This window comes from Rhinolophus hipposideros, assembly GCF_964194185.1.
Source record: "Rhinolophus hipposideros genome assembly, chromosome: 12".
Taxonomy (NCBI): Eukaryota; Metazoa; Chordata; class Mammalia; order Chiroptera; family Rhinolophidae; genus Rhinolophus; species Rhinolophus hipposideros.
In genome coordinates this window covers 44,020,103-44,038,713 of record NC_138058.1, presented here as the reverse complement: position 1 = coordinate 44,038,713, position 18,611 = coordinate 44,020,103, and the positions used below count along the sequence as shown (strand labels likewise).

Genomic DNA, 18,611 nt, shown 5'->3' with positions numbered 1-18,611 from the left:
TATGTGTATATAATTTATACATACACACTCAGACATGTAGGAAATGTACACATAGGAAGGAAATGTAGGTTTTACCAAATATGTATTTGCAGGAAAACTAGTAGTATTTGAGATTCAGTTTTTAATAGCATATAGATTATTTTAGAATAAAAGTCCAACCATCTCATTTTATAGATATGAAGTTACGCAGTAGCAGAGCTAGAACCAAGGTCTGTCAGACAACAAATATTTGAGCAGGAACTCTATAAATACTGTATACAAATAGTACAGAATTATTTAGATAGAAGTGGCATTTAAACCATAGTTTATATGGTGTATCTGGACAAGTTAGGGTAGAAGAAAAGTGGATTCAGTAGAAGGTCACCACAACAGAATTTTTTTCTGTACTCAATTTTCTTTTTCTTTTTTTAAACTCCTATTTGAAAAACAGTTTCCCTATGAGACAAATCTTTGACCCTTTTGTATTCTGTTCCCACCCCCCTTTCTTGACTGGAAAATGCAGCTGCACACATTTTTTGTTTAGAGACAATGGATCACATGCTGTGTCACCTAAATCTATGACCAAGAGTCAGTTTTATCCCTAAGAGACCATAATGCTTCAGTTGTCCTGGATACATGACATCATGTAGCATTATAATCAAACATACGTCTTTTTGCAATACATTTGGGCTTTGAATCTACCCGCTAATCTCAGTATTGGATTTTATGAGATGGATAGTATTTATAATTGAGAATCTTAATTAAAACAAAGAATGTATTGTTAATTCAATAGGCAAGGTTGTGAGTTCCTTCCGTTTATGTCTTATTTTTTTTCTTACTAAGGGTTACTAAAGTTATGAGATATTTTGAGTTAATAGAATATCTTTAAAGTGCTGGCATTTTAGGTTTATTACACAATGCTTTGCAAATAATATGTGCTCAATAAATGTTACACTTTATTTTTGCTACGAATGTGATAAATTAACCAAATTGTTTTCCTTTTTAAAAAATGGATAATTCAAGATTTAGAAAATCATTAGTATCTGAATATTTACTAAACTACTAAAATATTTTATGTTGATTATGTTGAGCTTATAAATAAGCTTATTATACTGTTGAATAAATCTAGGATATGCAGTGGCTTCCAGTTCAGAGAAATGATATCTTATTATAGTTAATTAATAAAAATGGTTCATTCCTAAGGAGATTGGAGGTAAGGAAAGGAGAGGGAAATTGAAAGGACATTTCTTTTATTATGTAGTATATCTTAATCCGAAGCAAAGCTTAAATTATACTAAAGAACTGAGGTAATTGCCAGGCAGTTCTAATAAAATGCACTAACATGTGGATTTTTATGCTATGCTATAGCTCTGTTATAGATATTTTTTATATGAAAAATATTGTTTAGTGATCTGAACTAAGTGAATGACTGCTATTCCCCTTTGCCAGGGTTATCTTAGCCCAAGTCAAATGGTTTTTAATATTGGTTAATTTAAAGTGATTGGATAGGAAAAGCACAAATTGAGATGGGTTGTTCTTTTGACGTTTATGAGATTGTTTGATTTACTGATGACGTTGAGTTCTTGGTGGGAGGTAAAATGGCAAGTCAATAAAAATAAAGTTTCCATGTGTCTTGCGATCATGTAAAAAAGACAATTAGAAACTGTAAATATATTTAATTAAATATAACCAAAAAAAGTCATGATCATTTGTCACATGCTTTAGGAATTCAGATGTTTAAAGTATTTTTAATGAGATGATTTTAAGTAGGAAGCCAGAATAGTAGGGTAAAAATGGTGAGAAACAACTTTATCTGTAAGTCAGATGCTACATGTAGTTCAAGGTTGATCATCCCTTGCTTTAACATGGGACTGACTGTAAGTCTTCTTCAGGGTTTCTTGGTATAATTGTTCAAGGGTTGGTTTCAACTTCTTCCCAGTTCTGGTGGAACATAACAGATGGCATGGTTCCTTTTCACTCCAGTGTAGTAAAAGCTCTTTAGAAAAAAAAGAATTGATTGTTCTTATTACCCTTTCTGGGTAATGAGGAAAGAAATATTCAATGGTTGGCTTGGCGGGGTGCAAGGAAAAAATAAATTGGAATAAATTTGCGTTGTGATATAAGAATTGCCTGTCACTTTATTTTGATCTGAGTCTTTTTTCAGGGTTATTTTTTATTTCCTAATAAGAATTCTTAGGTAATATAATGCATTAAATATAAATTTTTAACAATTAAAAATTATCTTGCAAATAACAGATTTAGGGCTCTAAGAATTATACTATGGGTAAAAAAGTTAATTAAAATTGAAAGATGTAACAGGAGATTGAATAATATAAGTTGAAAAGGACTTTTTAAAAGTATTAAACATCATTAATAGAACTGAGTTAATTGCAATTATTCCTTATTTGCTATGGAGCTATATTACTTACTAAAGTATACACTAAACAACTTTTTACATTCATGAGAATTGCTGGACTGAGAGCCTGATTTTTTTTGTCATTAAATTTTATGTTCACGAACCCATATTTTTAAAGTATTATGTTGAGAGTAGAGAAAAATTATTATTTTGAATATTTTAACTTGATAAGAATTCTTTAACAGGATAGTAGATTCTGAATTAGTTGGATACAAATGAATGTAACTATATATGTATATATATATATATATTTCTATATGGTTTTGATTATAGCATTATATTTGCCACTGTTTTTTGTTGTTACTGAAAATGTCATTACTAGTGAAAACTCAACATTTTATTTCAGAGATAGGGTAATTATTTTCTTTATTTTTTTATAAATTGTTTTGTGTGTGTGTGTGTGTGTGTGTGTGTGCGCGCGTGTGTGTGTGTGTGAGAGAGAGAGATAGAATGTTAGTATCAGGCAGAGCTGTTAGTAAAGGAACTTAGACTTTGGAAGGCCATTAAATAATAAAATACTAAAACAGTTCTAAAATTTTATATGGTTTAAGTTGTTTTTTATTATTTAAACTAGAGAGATTTGAAGGGTTCTGTCATGTAGCATGTTTGGTAAAATACTGACATACAAAAACCTAACAAAGTGTGTGGACACAAATAGAATAAGGAAGTGAAAGTCGCATCATAAAGACAATGATGAAACTGTTACTGCAGCACTCTTCTGAGAAGACCTGTTTCAGTTGGCTTCCTTGCCAGTTGGGTGTCATTGGTCATGAAGGAGACCCATCTTTAATACTATAATTTTTTTTTTTAATTTCCAGACTTTGAAACAAAGTATTGTTACTGACTTTTGTACCCTAATTTTTATATTTGAGACATACTACATTTATAAACCTATTACTTTAGGAAGAACGCTAGTAATAATTTTAAAAATTAATAATAATTACCAGCTCCATAGCTAGTATTTATTGTATATTAATCTCTACTTCTGTTCTTAGTGCTTTAATTTTATTCTCATTTAATTTGTACTAACAATCTTATAAAAGTAAGTACTGTTAAAATTATAATTTGATAGGTCTTACAGCCTACTGAGTGGCAGAGCTGGGATTTGAACCTAGGCAATATCTCTTCACAGCTTATGCTCCTAACCCTGTGCTTCACTGCCTTCAGATGTGATTATACCAAGAATAATGATTTAGATTTTATTTTTATGATTTTTATATGAATTGCTTACCCTTCACAATTTCAAATATACTGCCCCCTCAAGCTTCTGTTTAATATCTCCTAGGTGTTCCATGTATTAATTCCTTTCTCAAGAAAGAAGCCTTTCATTTTACAGTTTTATACTATTTTGCCATAGAATAACAACGATGACAACAGAGCCATGAGTGTAGGTAGGAGTGAGAGAGGTTTCTTCTTTTCTTTTTTTAAAAATTTTATTGGGGAATATTGGGGAACAGAATGTTTCTCCAGGGCCCATCAGCTCCAAGTCGTTGTCCTTTCTATCTAGTTGTGGAGGGCGCAACTCAGCTCCAAGTCCAGTCGCCGTTTTCAATCTTTAGTTGCAGGGGCGCAGCCCACCATCCCAGGTGGAAATTGAACCGGCAACCTTGTTCAGTCAGAGCTTGTGCTCTAACCAACTGAGCCATCCAGCCGCCCCAAGAGGTTTCTTTTTGAAGCTCTTAGAAAAGGACCAGGAGAGGTTATTCTGAAGAGTATATTCTTATACTTCTCTTTCTCTACCTTTTATCCACAGTGCTAGCTGTAGAGTTATTGTAATCATAATCCAATTTGGTTAATACATTGGCTTTGGAATGTATATTAAATTCCTATATACATTTAGGCACTTCTGACATTTTAGAATTCATAATACATCTTCTGCTTGTCAGTTTACTTATTCTTCATTTTCTGTTGAACCACAGACAAAAAGAGACTCCTAAATAGTTGAGGGGGAAAAAATTTCAAAGTTTGTGCTTTAAATTCATGCACCTAAGGCGAGCTCTTTACCCTTATCAGATTTTCTTAGTATTATCTTATATGAAATTCTAATGAAATTTATCTGGCTTTCTAGTTTATAGCAAATAATGGTCATATAATTCCATCTTCATGGTTTAGAAATCCAAAATGCTCTGAAAAACCAAAAATTTTCTCTTAACCTACTTAGTGGCAAAACATCTGAACTAAGACTATTGATGGTACCATTTTAGTGTGACTATACATTTTGCTTCAGAAATATTAATATGTTTATTATGGGGTGCTGCCTGAGACTTCACTGACATACCACGTAGCATATCATTTTCATTGTAGCTCCCTTTTTATAACCCAAAATATTCTGAATTGAAATGTATCTGCCCTCATGGATTTTACATAAGTATAATCAGGTACAGTGACTACAGTACAAATGAGGACTAGGGCATAGAACTAAGCAGATTAATTCAGTAACGCAAGCATAGCAGCTTAATGGCCTTTTAGTGTGGGGCAGTATTTCTCAACTTGAATAATAATGTATGGATTGCTTCTAAAGAAAAAAATTACAGATGCCATTTTGAGAATTACCGAATTTAGTACCTCAGGTAGTTTTTTTTTTTTAAGTCTTTTCATTTTTCTTTTTGAAAATGGTAAAATACATTTTTATGCTGTTATTAAGTGAAAGCACAAAATGAAAATTTATAAAACTTGTGCCCCCCAGAGTATATCCCTGGAACACCCTGATTTGAGAAACACTGATAAAGTGTCAAATAGTTTTATAAATTTGAGCAGCCCCTATAAGGATTATTCTTTATGAAGTCTTTGTAATGATGGACCTAAATCATAGTTAAAGGATTAAAATATCTTCACTGTATTTAAAGCGTACGGTTTTAAAAAGGGATGAGAACAAGCATCCTTTTAAAAAATCTGTGCTGAGTTTTTGATAATCACGTTCAACCTCCAGGGAAATGTCCTCTACCTACGTAATTCCAGTTGGAAATCACTGTCATAATGAACAACATTTAAAAAAAAATTTTATTGGGGGACAGTGTGTCCCTCCAGGGCCCACCAGCTCCAAGCAGCTGTCCTTCAGTCTAGTTGTGGAGGGCTCAGCTCAGCTCCAAGTCCAGTCGCCGTCCTCAATCCCCAGTTGCAGAGGGCACAGCCACCGTCCCATGCCGGAATTGAACTGGCAACCCTGCTGTTCAGAGCTAGCTCTCCAACCAACGGAGCCATCCGGCCACCCCAATGAGCAACTTTTACTGATAGGAGTAAGTCAGTTTCTCAAGAGTGCTGAGGCAGAAGAACCTTAACAACAGTGCTCTAAGATCAGAATAATGTATGTTAGAAATATTGCCATCAGAAAGTAATGTAAACATCTGTTTCCAGCAGCATGGCGAACTAAATACCTGGAGCAACCTTTCTGCTGAAAACAACCTAAAATGTTGGATAAAATGCCTCAGTGCTCTTGCACAAAAGTAAATATTTAGACCAAACACTAATTGGAAACCTAGTGAGGTAAGCTAAAGCTGGCTATTGCCTTGAGGAGATTTATCAAATCAAGTAAGCTTCTGTTTTCATAGCCTGTCGGGCTCAGGGATCAGGAAGCAAAGCCCAGACACAGCCAAGGTAAAGCATCAAGCAGGAAATAGTCTTCCCCTTTAATTTGGCATTTCATACGGCCTGTACCTTCTAAGTAAAGAGAGTGGTCTAGAAATTCTTTCTCTTAGTGTACCCAAGGATAACAGAGAAAATTATCTTTCTAGAATATTTCTGCTAATGGGAAAAATAAAATCTCTACTGAAAATTTATTACGACAAACCAGCACTCACACTGGTTTGCAGTCTGAATTCACACTAAACATCAAGCTCAAAATTTAAAATGGTCCTGGATTGTTACTATTCCCAGGATCCTGATAGAAGCAACTCAGATCATCATCAAATAATTCCCATTGGTCAAGTTCTAATGAAAATGGTTATTAACTTATAACAAAAATTTACAAACCATCTAGGAAAACGGCACAATAAAAAAGAATCGGCAGCATCATACCTGAAAATTGTTCACATCTTGGAATTAACAGATGTAAAACCTAAAACATATTTAGTATGTTCAATGAATGCTTAAAAATGAGGAAAAGAGGAAACGCTTTGTAAAAGAATCAAAAATTCTAAAAATGAAAACATACAGTAATTGAAATTAAAATTCAAGGAATAGATAAAAGTAATAGACCCCATTGAAGAAAAATTGATATAATTAAAGATAATTCTGAAGAAATCCAGAATGTAAAACAGACATCAAAATGGAAAATATAAAAGAGGTTAATAAAAGGGAAAATATAAAGAGAAAACACAGAACACCTTCAAAGGACTATTAGGTTTCAATAATAGTGGATGTAGAGGACCATGAAATGATATACTCAGTGAAAAGAAATCTAACAACTATGAATTATTGTAGTTCAAGCTAGAATTCTATAGCTAGCAAAAATATCTTTAAAGAACAAGGGCTAAATAAACACATGCTCAGAGAAATAAAACCTGAAAGTTTACCAGCAAACCACTTTTTAAGTAGAAGGAAAATGGTAGAAAGTCTGAGTTTTAAGAAGGAATGATGATCACAGGGAGTCTGTTTTCGGTTTAGAGGTTTTCTTAGTTATTTTGGGCAACACCTCTAATACTGTATAATGCAACCTTTTATGTTTTAGATAATACTGAAAATTCTTTGCTTTTGTTTCCCTTCTCATTTAGTCTCTGTCAAGCATTTCCTCTCACACCAGTGTTAATACCAACCTAAGCAAAAGTGCTCTCTAACTTTGGGGAATGATCTAAGAATTCCCATATGGAATTTTGTTTTTGTCCTAGTGTAGAATATCACTAATATTGAACATAATATGCAGACACCTTTGAAAGATGTGTGAGCTGCATAGCTGTGAAAAAAATGGTACATTTTAATCCTGAGCCCTCTTCTCAAGATACTGCCATAGCTGTTATACAGTGAAGCTCTAGACAGGTTCCAGAGTGATTGTACTGGGTTTATTTGAACTCTCCACTTTTAAAATTCTCCTGTAAGAGGAAACTTCTTTCTAAAATGTAGAACATTTGGAGTCTTAACACAAATGTGTATTTGCTAAATTGTCGTGTACATTTACCTGCTTTTTTTTTTTTTTGGTAACAATGTCTTAGTTTTAGAAGTTGGTTCATTAGTGGATGTAGTCATTACTTGCGTTATGCTCGTTATACACCTAAGAAGTTAGAGTACATTTTTCAAATCTGTCATGTTCTCTTGGCCGTAAGTGCTTATTTTGAGTGACATTTATTATGTGTAATAATTATGTGTGGTTTGTTAAAGTATTTTTCTTAAAAGAGTAATCAAAGGAAATATTACATCTCTAGCCCAGATTTCCTTTTATTTCTTTACTTATTTTGCTTTATGAATTAAACTTTCATGCACATTTTTAATGATCTGCCTGCCACTAATGGTTTTAGTTCATTTTAAGAAGTAGTTTCTCATAAAACTAGAATTTTCCAAATAAACAAAACTAAAAATTTTCTTGATTTTGGTGTGAAATACACAGAACTTTCTGTTGTAATAGTACATATTGTATATTTCTGAAAACACTAAAGTTGTGCACAGCTGATAGGGTCAACTCATCCAAAACGTATAAAGCTTTATAACAAGAACACTATCAAAAATCTTAATAAGAATTCTAGAATATTTTATAAGATCTATTAAGTTTTTTTACAAATAAAAAAAGTGCTACAGTCAATTTTTTAAAAAAAGGTGAAGGTAGCCTGATGGAAGTGTGTGCTAGGAAGGATTGAAGATACAGGGTTATAGAGACCAGAATAAAATGCATAAAGAATTTGAAAGCTCAATAAGCACTTCCAGGAAAATGCATATGACCAAGCTGTGCCAAGAGGAAGAACACGGGTTGAATGAGAATTGTATACAGTACTGCATTTTCATCAGCTTGCTGCTTTCCACTGTTAGCCTACTTTGGGTTCAGCTGTTGTTATTTAGTAGTACAAAAACATAGGCTGGGAAAAATCATGTACAAACCAAAGTGATTTTCACATTGTACTAAAATCATTCCCCTATTTACTAGTGAGCTAATTCGTGTGACAGAAAAGCTTGATAACAGAATAGGCTGTACTAAGAATTTAAGAGGTGGCTTCTAGTTTTGACTTGAGGCCTTTGATAAGTCCGTGACGTTTTTGTGATTTGATTTTTTTGTGGAATGGAAATACTACAACTAAAAATAATCTAGCACAACATTTTCCCCTTGAGTTTGTTTTAATTCTAAACTATAGAAATAATAAACACATTAAAGAAATACTGGGAAACAGAAGAACAAAGAAAAATTACCAAGTTACTAATATAAACCACTGTTAGCTTTTTGTATATTTTCTACTTTTTTTTTTAACCAGTTCTTAATAAGCTTTTTTGTTTACTTCACAATCTTCAAGTCATTTTAATGGCTACTAAATATTGGATTGGATAGATGTACTTTAGTTTACTTAACTATTTCTCTATAAAAAGATACGTAAGTTGTTTGTCGTTTTCTATTATCTTTCATATTCTTGGATGAGTGTCTTTTTGTGTGTGTGCATGGTGTAAAAGAGAGGGAGAAAGAGAAGAGAGAGAATCTTTTTCCCTACGTAGAAGTACTTCACTGAAGTGCCTCATAAATGGAATTATTGCGTCAAAGAATATGACATTTTTAATGATTCTAGGTGCATATTGCCAGTTAGCCCTCCAAAATGGGCTTAGTTCCTTGCCCCAAACTATATATTACATATTTTTTTAAACCATTGCTAATTTGGGTAAAAATAGATATACAATTTTTATTACTAATATTTGTACTAACTACGTATCAGGTATTGTGCTACATTATATTTAATACTACATTTTTGCATGTTTTGTAATCAGTGAAGTTGAATATTTTCTAGTATATTTGTTTTCTATTTTTATATTTATTTGTGAGAAAAGATCCTTTGCTTATTTATTATGGTGGACTTAGTGTTCTAAGTGGATGGTGTTCTAAAGTATTTTAAAAGGATGGTTTAGAAATAGCTCTTTTCTGTCTTTGAAAATACAGTGACAGTTCAAACCTTACTAAGATTAGCATGTTAGCCTTTCAGTGTCAGTACTTGATTTTTTAACTTTGCTTGACTGTATACTTTGTGTAATCTTTGGCATATTTGTTGACATAATATTGCTTTATATCTTAAAGTGATAAGATTTTATTCTAAACTTGTAATTCAGAGGAATAACATTTGCAACCATCTAAATTGGTTTCTGAGGAGAATATCTGTCAATATCTATCTGTTTTAGGTAGTATTGCTAAAATATAAATTCCTAGTGTACTTCAGTGGACAAAAAACTTGAATATTGAATTCAGGCGGGCTTATAATTTTGGCTCTACTTTTTATTAGCTTTAGCACCTGAGGCAAATGGCTTGCTTCACTTCCATTTCCATATGTTACCAAGTGAGGATGTTTCCTAGCATTAAGGAGTTGTTTCTAAAATAAAATAACTCTTAGGGCAGGTGGCACAGCTCTTGGTGCATAGTAGACATCTCCTGTGTTGATTGTAAGTTAATTTCAGTTTAAAATAATTATGCTTTGGGTGCTTTGATTATGACCAACATTTTGTTAAGATTCATTAGGAATACAAAAGTAAAAGACTCTTGCCCCTTAATGGAATTCACAGTCAGAAAGAAAGGACCATATGTAAAGCCAAGTAGAAATGCAGAGTCAAGTAGAGATGATGCATTTTTAAAGCCCATAGTGTCTGTACTATAGTAAAATGTCAGTAAATGTTAGCCAGTGTTATTTGGTACTCTATTTTCTAGATTTGATTGAAGATAAATGGAGATACAGGTGAAAAGGCAAAAGTGGGCAATTAGAAATTAGTTATTTCCTTTGGACACAAAGTGCTACGTGTTTCCCTGAAAATAAGAACTAGCCGGACAATCAGCTCTGATGTGTCTTTTGGAGCAAAAATTAATACAAGACTGGGTCTTATATAAGACTGGGTATTGTTTTATATTATTATATGATATATGATATGATACGATATGATATGATATGATATACCGGGTCTTATATAAGACTCCAACTTATAGTAAAATAAGACCAGGTCTTATATTAATTTTTGCTCCAAAAGACACATTAGAGCTGATTGTCCAGCTAGGTCTTATTTTTGGGGAAACACTGTAAGAGTATTATTATTTTTTTTTTAAAAAGGAAGCAAGACTTTCTTTAACCAATGAATTCTCATCTCTCATCCATCACATTTTTAAAATTATGGTTAGAAAGACTTTGTTGTAAATGAACAATTTGGTCAGTTACATAGGATAGGATCTCATCTCTGAAATATATTGTGTACTGATATGTGCACATGTGCATATGTTTATGTATGTGTGGCTTTCATAATTGAAATAGAAACTAAATTTTTTGTAGTTTGATCTTTTCATTTTCAGTGTTTTGGTGTGTGAAGTTATAGGTGTGCGTGAGATATAAGAACAAGCTATGGAGAGAAGAATGATAAAATTTTAAATGGATAGGTTTGGGTCATTGGGACTCATGTGATGTGTACACATATATACTGTGACCAGGATATTGTAGTAGCTAGAGTTTTAATTCAGAATTTAATTGGCTTTAAATTCTGGTGTTTCCAATTACTAGCCAGGTGACCTCAGACAGGGTAGGATGTTTAACCTCTATGAGTCATTTTCCTCATCTATAAAATTGGGTTAATAATAGTATCTACTTTATTATAGAGTTTAATTGGTGGTTAATTGAGATATTGTGTATAGCATTTAACACAATGGCTGGCCCCCAAATTATTAGCTAATGCTGTTGATAATTAAGTGCTCTGAGACTACATCTACTAGGAGTTACCAGAATCTAGATAGACTGTTCTACATCAAAATTAACTGTTTCTCTTAATTCTTGGAGTAACCTGACAGTTATAGTCGTAGTCTAAGCAGAATAAAACTTTGGAGGTACTTCTGTTACTTCAGTTAAATAAGCATAAGTAAATTTAATAGGATAATGGAAAGCAAGGTTTTCCACTGAATTCAGAAATGAGTACCTTTATGGACCATTGAAAATGAATTAAATAGCACATTAGTGCTATTACTTTCCTCTTTGGTCAGTTATTCTCCCAGGATAAGTGTTTTGAATTGAAGTGTGTTTAGAAAGCAAAACAAAAGTCATTTGAGAAAATAGAAATAAAAAAGGATAGTTTAGAAAGCAGGTTTTTCTCTTTGAAAATACAGTGACAGTTCAAACTTTATAAGAGAATGTCAGCCTTTCAGTATCAGTACTTGAGATAATATAGAATGCAAAGTTAAAAATACTGGAATTTAAAAAAAAATATTGGAATTTCCAAAGAAATAATTTATAGTAAATATAATTTAGCTGATAATGAATTTAGTGAATAAGAAATGTTATCTTTTTGTATGATATGCTATAAAAATATTAGAAATGTTCTATCTCTTTATAATAAATATTTCAGATTTGAGGAAAGCATTTACTTAGAGTTATTGTTTAAGCAATATTTTAAATTTGGTGATTTTCTGTATTGAGCAATATGTATGACTATTATACTAAAGACATAGGTCCTTAAAATGAATAGATTTTAAAGTCTTATAATTCAAAGAAATAGTCTGTTCAATTTTAATAATAATATCTATTACTTATTAGGCATTTACTGTGGGCTAGGGGCTTTAATAAGTATTCAAAGTACATTATTTAATTTTGTTTATATCACCCATACATATGCTGCTATAATGCTACATTTTATTTACAGCCATTTCAAATAATATGAAATAAATTCTCTTCCTTATATTGTAACCTTTAGTGTCTTTGTTATACAAATATTGTGCTTAAATATTATGTGGAATAATTGATTGCAAAATTTCTCTGATTTGGGGATATTTAAGTATGTATTTTCTTTTTCCATGAACATAAGAATCTTAAGTATTACAATGATTGATAATTATTTCCTTTTTTGCAGAACTGTAAGAGTAAATGGGTCCAATAATTGGAATGACTCCAGAAAACAGAGCGGAAACTCCAGGAGCTGAAAAGGTTGCAGGATTAAGCCAGATTTACAAAATGGGAAGCTTGCCTGAAGCTGTTCATGCTGCCAGGCCAAAGGCCACTCTAGTGGACAGTGAGTCAGCAGATGATGAGCTCACAAACTTGAACTGGCTTCATGAAAGTACTAATCTTCTAACAAACTTCAGCTTCGGAAGTGAGGGTCTGCCAATTGTTAGTCCCTTATATGACATAGAGGGAGATGATGTGCCATCCTTAGGACCGTCTTGCTACCAGAACCCAGAAAAAAAATCAGCAACTTCAAAGCCCCCGTACTCTTTTAGTCTTCTCATTTATATGGCTATAGAACACTCTCCAAATAAATGTTTGCCTGTCAAAGAAATTTATAGCTGGATTCTGGACCACTTCCCATATTTTGCGACTGCACCAACAGGCTGGAAGAATTCTGTTCGACATAATCTGTCCCTGAATAAATGTTTTCAGAAAGTGGAAAGAAGTCATGGCAAGGTCAGTGTTTATGAACATTGCTGTATTTGGGGAGGTGGGGGAGAGTTAACGTTGAGACCTTACAATACGGGGAAATCAAAGGAAGACAAGAAATAGCCAAGTCAGATTACTTCTGCTTGAGCTTCATTATGTTCATCATTTGCTTTCATTTGAGATGTTTTTAATTATTTTGAGTATTGATATAAATTTAGCAGAATTATGTTCTGTCTACATACAATAGGCACATACATTAATTTGTTTAATGTTCCAATTTTCTTTTAATTTCTATAGTGTTTTTATCATTGTATCAATATATTATTTATTCAGTCTGACAATCTCTGCCTTATAATTGGAGTGTAGACTGTTTACATTAATTTAATTGATATAGTTGGATTTAAATTTATTAACATGCTATTTGTTTCTGTTTGCTGTTTTTTTCTTTTTCTCCTCTTTTCCTGCCTTCCTTAGGATTGAGTATTATTTTATGATTCAGTCTTTACTATTGGCTTATCAACTTTTACTTTTTTTTTAGTGGTTGCTATACAGTTTTCAGTATATATCTTTATTATAGTCTACCTTCAAGTAATATTATACCATTTCATTTATTATCTGGCCTTTTACAGAAAAAGTTGACTAATTCTCATGTCCTATTTGTATCAATTTTTTTCCCCTGGACAAGTTTATTTAACATTTCTTATAGTTCAGGTCTGCTAGCAATGAAATTGTTTTCCAATCTCTTCGTCGAGGAGGGGTATAGAATTCGCAGTGGACAGTTTTTGTTTTTCTTTAAGCACAGTAGTCTCCTCTTATCCATGGGGGGTGTGTTCCAAGACTCCAGTGGATGCCTGAAACTGCGGACTGTACGGAACCCTGTATTCTATGTTTTTGCCTGTATATATATATGTATATATATATCTATGATAAAGTTTACTTTATAAATTACACACAGTAAGAGATTAACAACAACTGATAATACAGTAGAACAATTATAACAATATATTGTAATTAAAGTTACGTGAATGTGATCGCTCTCTTTTCTTCGCTCTCAAAATATCTTATAGTATTGTCCTCACCCTTCTTGTGATGATGTGAGATGATGAAATGCCTGCCTGGTGAGATGAAGTGAGGTGGATGCTGTAGGCTTTGTGACTTAGCGTTAAACTATTAACCCTCTGACGACATGTCATCTGCTTTGGGTGATCCTGCGTCATTGAGCCATGACGGCATCAATGGTTGGACCTGAAGATTAGACAATGTCTATGGTTGGGGAAATTTAATATTTTTGGACAACAGTTGACCATGACTAACTGAAACTGTGGAAAGCAAAACCACAGACAAGCGGGGGACTACTGTACTTTAAAGATGTTGCTGTCTTGTCTTTTGTCTTGCATAGTTTCTTTTTTTTTTATTATTAAAAAAAAATTTTTTTTTTCCATATGAGCCATCTGGGAGCTCAGCTCAAGGTGCCATGTTCAATCTTAGTTGCAGGGGGCGGAGCCCACCATCCCTTGGGGGACTTGAGGAGTCGAACCAGCAACCTTGTGGTTGAGAGCCCACTGGTAGCCTTCGGGGTTAGGAACATGGAGCTCTAACCGCCTGCGCCACCTGGCCGGTTTGCATAGTTTCTAATGAGAAGTCTGCTGCCATTCTTGTCTTTGTTCCTCTGTAATGTTTTTTTACTGTCTGTCTGCAAGATTTTTCTCTTTTCAGCAGTTTGACCTATGTATGTTTTTCTTTATTTTTATCTTGCTTTTTTTTCTTTTTTTTTTTAGAGATTCTTGGATCTGTGGTTTGTTGTCGTTCATTAAATTTGAAAATTTTTGCTTATTACCTCTTCAAATATTTCTTGTGGCTCACTTTCTACTTCTGGGACTCCAAGTAAAAATATGTTAGACCATTTACTGTTGTCTCACCTTTTAGTTGTTCTGCCTCTCTTCCTGTTTTCTCCCTTTGTTTCAGTTTGGATAATTTCAGTTGATCTTTCCACAGGTTCAGTCTTTCCTATATTATGTTCATTCTGCTGATAAGCCTGATAAAAGACTTCTTCATATTTTTTTATTTCTAACATTTATTTCTAACATAAAAGCATTTGCCTTTTTAAAAATAGTCCTTCATCTCTCTGCTAAAATTTCCTACTAGATCCATAAGCATATTAATTATAGTTATAGTATCTGTCTGATAATTTCGATATCTGTAACTGACTCTGAACAATCAATTGAGATAACTCACTACCTTCGGACCAGCTAATTTCGATATCTGGTCCATCCCTAGGTCTGGTTTTGGTGACTTTTATTTCCTGTTTTTTGTGTGTTTCATAATTTTAGATTGGTTGTGAAAGAATGAGAGAGACTGAGGTAAATAATCTTTCTACCAAGAAATAGTCATGCCTCCACTTTTGTCAGGTTGTTAGTGTGAAGGTGTTGGTCAACCTAGTTAACAATGGAACTGGGATTGGGTTTTGTGGTTGTCATAGTTACCTACAGTGTACCGCAGTCTTCAAATTCCTGAAGAGACAGACTGCTAATGCTTTGTGCTTAGTGTAAGGACTGGAGTTTCTCAGCATTTCTACTTCACCTTCATTTTACAGTTTGTGCCACACTAAGGGGCAGAAGGAGACTTTGGGCATTTCTCTCCTTGCTCTTGCCCTTCCCATAGCAAGAGATTGTTATTGTTATTGATTATTACTTGGTGCAAGGCTTTTGATGTGCCGCATGGGTTTCTTAGTTCTTCTGTTCCAGTTTTACTCTCAAGCAGGCTCTGTATGCCTTTGGAGCGGGTCTTTTCATGCCTCCTCCGGGAGCAGACAATCTCTCCCATCTACTTGGAGTGGAATCTAGTGTTGCATTCATCAATAGCCAATGATCTACATGTGGCTGGGGGTTGGCGTATTGGACAGCACAGATATAGGATATTTCTGTCATTGTAGAAAGTCCTGTATAGCACTGTTCCAGAATTCAGGCCAACTTCCTGCTCATTCCCATCATGGTAAGAAAACTCTGGTTAATATCAGTGGGAGGTCGTGGGTACAAATGAGTGGCCATTTCCTTTCTCAGTGGCAGCAGATTTCTGCTTTGTATCGTTGGACAATACAGGCATGAGCAGATTTTCTGCCCGTCTCCTAATGACACATGGCATATTGCCTAGTGTCAGTGAAGTGTGAGGATATGTCATTTTTGTACTTCTCTCCCAGCAACAGCCATCCTTTGCCTGGGACTGAGGAGGGTAGGGTATTTTGTCTCTATCTAAGTGGCAGACAGCTTTTGCTTCATATTGGAACTTTGTCCAGGATATAAGCAGGTTTCGTGCCTGCCTGTCCCACAGTGACATCTGATCTCACTTCATGCTCATTCAGGGCCTGGAGCATGGTGAACTTTGTCTGATATCCTTACTCCAGTTTCAAACTTTGGTAGATTCTACACATCTTTCTTCATCTCCAAGGGTGTCTCCTTTAGATCTCCTGCCCTGCTTTCAGTCTTCCTCTGGAGCACTGATGGAGGCCCCTGGTAAAATGCTGGCTGATTTAAAAGGACAAAAGATCAGTGGATGCAGACCCTCCTCCTGTCTAGATTGTCAAGGATGCTAAATTTTGCTAGCTCACACTTGGCTTTTAAGAATTTGCTAAATTTCTAGTAAATATATATATATATACCTTCTTTTATGACTGCTCCTTCTTCTATGCTCTGCCAAAGTTGAAACAGTTTATATATTCCATCTCTCCTCATAGGGCCCTGTCACACTCGAGAATTCAGTTCTTTCAGTTAGTTGTCTTGCAGCCTTAACTCTTGGATGGGCTCATAAAAAATTATGATTTTGTAGATTATTTTGTTTTTGCGTGTTAGGCTGGGAATGATGTTCTCTTATGGCTTTCTATACCCAAAGTGGTAGCAAAAGTCTCCTACTTTTATTTGAAAGAAAAGTTGAAAGGGCAAATAATTATATTTGTAGGTGAGTGAATGATTTTAAAGTATAGTGCTGCTCAAACTTCAATGTACCAACTAATCACCTGGATATCTTATTAAAATGCAAATTATCATTCAGCAAATCTAAGATGGATACTGAGGCTCTCATTTCTAACAGGCTCTCCCGATCCTGATGCCATGGACACACCCTGTAGCAAGACATTAGGACACACCATCATCTTACAGCTAACTGACAGGAGGTTCTATGAGTTATCTATTGCTATGTAACAAATTGCTATGTTACACATTCTGTGCTATACCTGGAATATTTACGAAGACCAACTATGTACTGTGCCATTAAAAAAGCCTCAGTAATTTCAAAGGTTGTATTTATTATAGTCAGCCACCAAGATGGCCTCCAAATGAGTTCTGCCTTCCGGTAGTCATGCCCTCATAGAGTTGCCTCCAATACGGAATAGGGCTGAATTGTGTAACAAAGAATATTGTGGAGATTATGGAGTGTGCCTTTAGAGGCGAGATCATGAAAAACATGGCTTCCATCTTGGGCCCTCGTATAACTTGATCTATGGGAAGCCAGCTGCTATATCCTAAAGACACTTATGTAACCCTATGGAGAGGCCCATGTGGCAGGGAAATGAGACCTCTTGCCAATAGCCATGTGAGTGAGCCATCTTGAAAGCAGATTCCTGCAGCCCAGTATAGTGTTCCTTTCAGATGACTGTAAGTATTGGAAATTTTGGATATTTCCTTTCCTTTCCACGTGTATCGTTAGATTTTATTTTTTTAATTATATCACTTTAATTCTTTTCTAGTTTGTGTTTACACCTAAAAGGTGAACTGTCTACTAGGTATTTAGAAATGTGGTACAGGAATAGTAGTGATATTTTGGGATTAAAGCTGTAAGTGTGGGATTCAGCATTGATTTTTCAGTAGAAGAATCCAGGAAAGCAAAGGTGTAATGGAAGCCAAGGAGGGTGGGTTTAAGTGTGAATGAGCAAATGTTGCAGAAAACTTGAAAATGATTGGCTAAAAAGTCATTGAGACGTTGCAGCCAAAAGCTTAGGATTCAAAATATATTAGCAGTGGTGTGCTGGTAAACATTTAACAATTAGGTGGGGATTGGGATTTAGCTTTTGCAGATTTTTATGATATAAGTATTTCCATCATGGCCAATTTCAAGCTAACAACCTTAAATGTGAAGTTGATGAGATGTTTACAGTCAGCAGCACACCCTGTATGTAAGGAACTCATATAATTCAATAAGAAAAGCCTAATAGAAAAATAAACAAGAATATGAACATGCAGTTCACAGAAGAGGAAATACAGATGGCCAATAAACATATGCAAAGATGTTCGTCCTCGCTAGTAATCAGGGACATACAAGTTAAAAGAACAAAAGATCAGTTTTTATCTATTAGAATACAAAAAAATTTGTTTTATAATATCAAATTAGATGAGGACATGGGGAAATAAATCAGTATCAATAATTTCACAACATTGATTACAAAGAAGTGTAAATTAGTATTACCAGTCTGGAGGACAACATGGCAGAAGTTATAGAATTAAAAATGTGCATATCCTTTGATCTAGTGGATCAGATTCTGATTTCTCCCCTAAAGTAATGTTCGTACTAGCATGCAAGGAGATGTATGTAAGAATATTCACTGTGGTATTATTTGTAATAAAACGTGTAGAACAATACGTCCAGTGTGGTACGATTTGTGGTAGTGCTGAAAAGGGACTTGTTCTTGTTCATAATTTTTAAATGTGTGCATTATT

At 34.0% G+C, this 18,611-nt stretch overlaps 1 protein-coding gene across 2 annotated transcripts in view; it reads left to right on the top strand.

Annotated features, from left to right (window-relative positions):
- FOXN2 (forkhead box N2) overlaps positions 1 to 18,611 on the top strand; it is a 48,952-nt gene that overhangs the window by 12,411 nt on the left and 17,930 nt on the right. For both annotated transcript variants that reach the window (XM_081069159.1, XM_081069160.1), the window contains exon 2: positions 12,383 to 12,933. In XM_081069159.1, the coding sequence (XP_080925285.1) occupies positions 12,397 to 12,933 (537 nt within the window). In that variant the 5' untranslated portion in view covers positions 12,383 to 12,396. The remainder of the gene's footprint in view (positions 1 to 12,382; positions 12,934 to 18,611) is intronic.